Genomic DNA, 5869 nt, shown 5'->3' on the forward strand with positions numbered 1-5869 from the left:
TGTGGACTATGCCGGTCCCTTTGACACCAAAAACTATACGGGACCAACCTGTCTCATTACGAAAGGGTATGTGTTGGTTTTGCTGTGCTTCGTCACTAAGGCCATCCATTTAGAGCCTACTTCCGACCTTACGACTGAGAAGTTTTTCGCCGCCTTCGCTCGTTTCCTGTCCCGAAAAGGATGCCCCCGTCAAGTTCAGTCGGACAATGGGAAGACCTTTGTGGGTGCGGCTGCCCTACTCTCCCGCGAGTTTCTCCAAGCTCTCAAAGAAGCTGTGACCTATAATCACCAGCAGCTGCTCTGGCAGTTCATTTCTCCGGGAGCACCCCAAATGGGACCCTTGTGGGGTTTGGAAGAAGGTTTAAGAGATCCAAAAAAAAAAAACAGACCTTCCGTCCAATGAGTGGCAGAATCGACGCGGTGCTTCCAGGATCCGATGGACATGTTCGTGTGGTCGACATCCGCACTGCGCGGGGACTCATTAAGCGTCCCATAGCGAAGGTCGTCCTTCTTCCAATGGATGAGACCCCCCCCCAAAAAAAACCACCCCCCCCTTCCCCCCGCTTTAATACAAAAAACCACCCCCAAAAGAAAAATAAAAAAAAAAAAAAAAAAAAATTTTTTTTTTTTGGGGAAAAAAAAAATAACAAAAAAAAGAGTCCTTTTACAAGAAATTTGTAAATCACCGAAACACCGGACTAGAGAGTTCCGTTCTACAGGTGAACGGATGATTTTTAATGGGGAGTCTGCACCGGAGGTTCTTGTCCGTGTCGACGGAAACGTGGACGCGTGGAATCCTTGTCTTGTGTTTCGCGTCAAGGGCGAAAAATCCACCGGGCTGGACCTTCGGGCGAGGCCGAGCCGGGAGAATACTGGGTGGTCGTTGAAGTCCTGGATCCTCGCGTCAAGGGCGAAAAATCCACCGGGCTGGACCTTCGGGCGAGGCCGAGCCGGGAGAATACTTTGCGGGTGTTAAAGTCCTGGGCCTCGTGTCAAGGGCGGAAAATCCACCGGCCTGGACCTTCGGGCGAGGCCGAGCCGGGAGAATACTTTGCGGGTGTTGAAGTCTTGGATCTCGCGTCAAGGGCGGAAAATCCACCGGCCTGGACCTTCGGGCGAGGCCGAGCCGGGGAGATACTTTGCGGGTGGAAGTCTTGGATCTCGCGTTAGGGCGGAAAATCCACCGGCCTGGACCTTCGGGCGAGGCCGAGCCGGGAAGATACTTTGGGAGGGGCGGGGCCGGATAGTAAAGGGACAGAGGGATTCGACTTGTCTGACCGGCCGGGACGGGTGTCCACGTGCCAGTCTCCAAACTACTACGTAGACCAGACACTAGGTTAATAGATCCGGCGGGACGGGTGTCCACGCTCAAATCCCAAACTACGCAGGGGGATAGAGAAACTACCGGAGAACGGATCCGGCGGGACGGGTGTCCACGCACAAATCCCAAACTACGCGAGGGGGTGGGGAAACTACCGAGGAACGGATCCGGCGGGACGGGTGTCCACGCACAAATCCCAAACTACGCAAGGGGGATGGGGAAACTACCGCTAGAGAATGGATCCGGCGGGACGGGTGTCCACGCACAAATCCCAAACTACGCAAAGGGGGATGGGGAAACTACCGGATCGAACGGGAAGGGGTCCGCGTTCGGGTCCGATGGTACTACTCGGAGCAAAAACTACGGCTACAGTGGCGAACGGGAAGTATGTCCACGTTCGGGCCCAAAGTAGCTCTGGGAATGAGGTTAGGTTAGGTTAGGTTCACTTTTAACTACGAAATGAAAACACAAGATCGGGAGATATGATTACACGACCGTAAAACTTTATTGGGATTTTTCTCACCCGAGTCCGCTACACCGTTCTGAGCGTATTCAGGACCTATTTGTACTAACCTCTTCAATGTCACCCACGATTGGCAGCGTGGCGCTTGGCCAAATTAAACCCGCGGAACACTCGCGAAGGGAGAACTGCGAAAGGTCGCGTCGGGCGTCCCGTTTGACCTACTTTGCGAATGAACTTGCGGAGTGCACGTGGAGCCTCGAAGTTTCGCATGAGCCGTGTGCCGATCACGCGTCTGCCTCGTTTCGCGATCCCGAGAGAAGAGCCAAGAGGCCCTGCTCCAGGTTATTGTGTGTCCGTATGCCCTTTTCTCCTTGTTCCCGCATTCGGGATTTCCAGTATTTTCCTACTCCTGGTATCTTAGCTCCTTACTTTCCTAGTATTAAATGCGCCTCGGCTAAATATCGGTTAGCGTTGCCACCTTGGGATTTAAACTTAGATATCACTTATTTAATCTTACTAGGTCTTAATATTCATTGAACTCCATGTAATTTCTCTTAAAACTATCCTAAAGGTAAGAAAAGCCATTGTGGCGTACACGCCTCCTAGGCGGGTTCGTCACACCCCCCCCTTTCTTCCCGCGGCGCAATATAGAGGCGTCCATCGCTTTGACTATCCCCGTCGTTTGCCCGTGGATAGAAGGCCTCGGTGTCTTGGGAGTCATCGGACAGCATGATTACGTCGTCCATCTGAAACAGTAATCTAGACTTATTGGTATAACCCTACCTCTCGAACTCCCTACCTAACGGTGTAGCTAACAAAGGACTCGTTAATCTTAACCTATTACAAGTATGGATCTTAAAGTTATTTCGTAGTTCCAGGCCGCTTACCGTGCCGGGTTACTTGGCCCGGTAATGTCGTCATCGCTCGCATCGAGGGCGTCCTCTGCGTGGTAGGGTTTAAGTTGAGATATGTTGGCGATCCGCCGCCGACGGTCTCCTGGGCGCTGCAAACGTACCAAGTTCGGCGATGTGAACTTCGCGACGGTGTAGGGACCGTCATACTTAGGAGCGAGTTTGGCGGCGAACCCCTCGGTCGCTTTTGATAAGGGATGTTGTCGCAGCCATACTTGGCTCCCGAGCGTTGGTCTCCATTCGCGCCTCCGAAGGTTATAGTGCCTCGCCTGCTCCAGAGATGCTCGTTGCAGATTCGACCGCACGATGTCGAAGATCCCTTGGAGGTGTGACGCCTTGTCTTCAGGACCTGTATGCGCGACCGCTGATCCAGGGGTGAGTTCGTCATACAGCATCGCAGGCAAGCGTAGCTCCCGTCCCTGAGTTAGAAATGCGGGAGTATACCCAGTCGAGTCCGATACACTACTATTAATAGCGAGGGAAATCTCCGGCAGCATATTATCCCACGTACTCTGGTCTCCTTCCGACAGCTGAGAAATCAGCGTCTTCACCGTGCGATTGGTCCTCTCGGTGGGATTCTCCTGCGGACAATACGGAGCCGTGTACTGGACTTCCACGCCGAGCTTAGCAAAGTAGTCTTTTAGGGCCCGACTTGTGAATTGGGTTCCGTTGTCGCACACGAACTTCCGGGGAGTGCCCACTCGCCCGAGTATACGTTCCCTAAACGCTTTCTGGACTGCCGCAGCGGTGGCTTTCCGGAGTGGGATCAACTCTACCCATTTGGAGAACACGTCATGGAAAACGAGAAGCATCGAGTTCCCTTGTTTCGATCGGGGCAGCGGACCTACAAAGTCAGCGCAGAGAATGTCGAAGGGTTCGCTTACGACACGGGTAAGCATTTTCCCTGCTGCTTTGGTCTGAACGGTCTTAAATTTCTGGCACGACTCGCAGTGCCGAACGTGTTGTTTTGCATCGCGGTACATGCCGGGCCAGAAATATCTTTGCGACAGGCGGGTGATCGTCTTTCGGACACCCAAGTGTCCTGCGGTTGGGGAATCATGACATTCGTATAAGACGCGGGCTCTACAGGAAGTGGGTACACAGAGTTTCCACGGGAAGTAGTCCTCGTCGTCTGCTCGGTAACCCATGTTCCTATAGAGCTGACCGTTCTCCATCATGTAGTCAGAGAACTTCTCAGGCTCGTCGCGTACCTTGTCTTTCATCTTCCTGATCCATTCGCAGTGGTCCTTGAGCTCGATAGCGCCTTGAAGTACCTCACAGGGCTGTCGGGAAAGCGTATCAGCCACGACGTTCAACTTCCCTCGTCGGTAACGCACGTCGAATTGGAACTGTTGTAATTCCAAAGCCCAGCGCGCTATTCGGCCGGACGGACTTTCGATGGAATTTAACCATTTGAGAGCCAAGTGATCGGTAACGACTTCAAATCGGTAGCCTTCCAGGTAACATCGCATCTTCCTGATGGCCCAGATGATGGCCAGACACTCCTTTTTAGTCGACGACTAGCGTATGCGATGACCTTCTCTTGGCCCTCGACGTCCTGAGATAACACCGCTCCCAAGCCTATGTCACTCGCATCAGTCTGTAAGACAAACTTCCGGTCGAAATCCGGACAACCCAACACGGGGGCGGTGGTCAGGCATCTTCTAATCTCATCCAAGGCGGTTTGCTGTTCCGGTCCCCAAGTCCACTTCCGGCCTTTCTTCAGCAATGCGGTCACCGGTTGCACGATGGTCGCGAAGCCCGGGACGAATCTCCGGTACCAGGATGCCATCCCGATCCATTGGCGTAGTTCCTTCAGATTGGTGGGGATCTTCAGCCCGTTGATCGCAGACACCTTCTCAGGGTCAGTCTGAATCCCTTCGCCGCTGATCACGTGACCGAGATAAACCAGTTTCTGTTTGAAGAATGTACATTTCCTTGGATTTATCCTCAAATTTGCCGCCCGTAATCTGCGAAACACTTCGGCGAGGTGTGCGAGGTGCTGCTCCTCCGTAGCGCTAACGACAATGATGTCATCTAAGTAGGCAAAGGCAACCGGCTCCATCTCCGCCCCAATCACACTGTCCAGAGCACGTTGGAACGTTGCGCTGGCGGAGTGCAGGCCAAAGGGCATGACCTTCCATTGATATAGTCCCCGTCCTGGAACCGTAAAGGCCGTGTATTGACGACTATCCTTGGCCATGGGTATTTGCCAATAGCCGTTTTTCAAATCCAACGTGGAGATATACCGGGCGTGACGCAACTTCTCCAGGATGTGATTGATCCTCGGGACAGGGTAGGCGTCGGGCACTGAGTGTGCGTTCAACCCCCCCTTTTTCTTCACCAACACGATCGGTGCGCTATGTGGGCTCCTGGAAGGCTCGATGGCTCCTGCACGGAGCAGTTCATCTACTTGGGTATCGATGACGTGTTGCATCGCGGGGTTCCTGGGATAATACCTTTGCTTTAAGGGCTTATCGTCGCTCATGACGATGCGATGCTCGGCGATCTGAGATACTCCCTGGAGGCTCTCGAACAAAGCTAACTCTTGTTCGAGGAAGCCTTGTTGCCTCGGACTCAATGGCGCAATCCGTCGCCCTTTGTCGTGGTCCTCCGCCTCCGTCCTAGCAGTTTTCCCAGTGTCTTTTGTCGTGGCCGCGTTCCACGTAGGCGTAGGGCTAAGAACCTCTGTTCCTCCTTGTCTGGCAGTCCCCAATTGGACCCTAAACTTGTCAGAGTGTACCGCTCTTTCTCGATCGTCCCTCGGAGGTATGAGCACTGGTTGTAACAAAGGATCCCCTCTTGCTTGGGGTTCAGATCGCAATTCGAGGGTGGCCTGCCCACATCGCACGCGCGTCCCGGCTGCTTTGAGGAAATCCATCCCAAGTATCACCCGGTCCAACATGGTGGGCATCACCAACATGGGTAAGAGAACTGTGGTGCCCGCCAACGTGACCGGGGCTCGCCACAATTTTGTCACATCCAGACATGACCGATCGGCCAACGCTATTCTGGTGACAACTTCACGAACCTCGTCTGCGCGGGCAACCAGCTTTGTAAAACTTTCACTGGCGAAACTCCTCGATGCCCCTGTATCAACGGTGGCGTCTACCCACCTTCCTCCGACTTCTATCGCTGCTGTGATGAGTCCACCGTGTATCCTTAACGGGGGTT

The 5869-nt window shown here is 53.6% G+C and overlaps 1 protein-coding gene across 1 annotated transcript; it reads right to left on the minus strand.

The window, feature by feature from the left end:
* Window positions 1-2386: 2386 nt before the first annotated feature.
* On the minus strand, window positions 2387-5618 carry LOC123037301 (uncharacterized protein K02A2.6-like). Its single transcript, XM_044457364.1, has 3 exons — window positions 4233-5618; window positions 2800-3978; window positions 2387-2530 (listed from the first exon to the last, which is right to left on the minus strand). The coding sequence occupies exons 1-3, from the start codon at window positions 5616-5618 to the stop codon at window positions 2387-2389; spliced, it is 2709 nt and encodes a 902-aa protein (XP_044313299.1).
* Between the last annotated feature and the right edge of the window lie 251 nt (window positions 5619-5869).

The sequence above is a fragment of the Drosophila rhopaloa genome, unplaced genomic scaffold, assembly GCF_018152115.1.
Source record: "Drosophila rhopaloa isolate 14029-0021.01 unplaced genomic scaffold, ASM1815211v1 contig_155, whole genome shotgun sequence".
NCBI classification, from domain to species: Eukaryota; Metazoa; Arthropoda; class Insecta; order Diptera; family Drosophilidae; genus Drosophila; species Drosophila rhopaloa.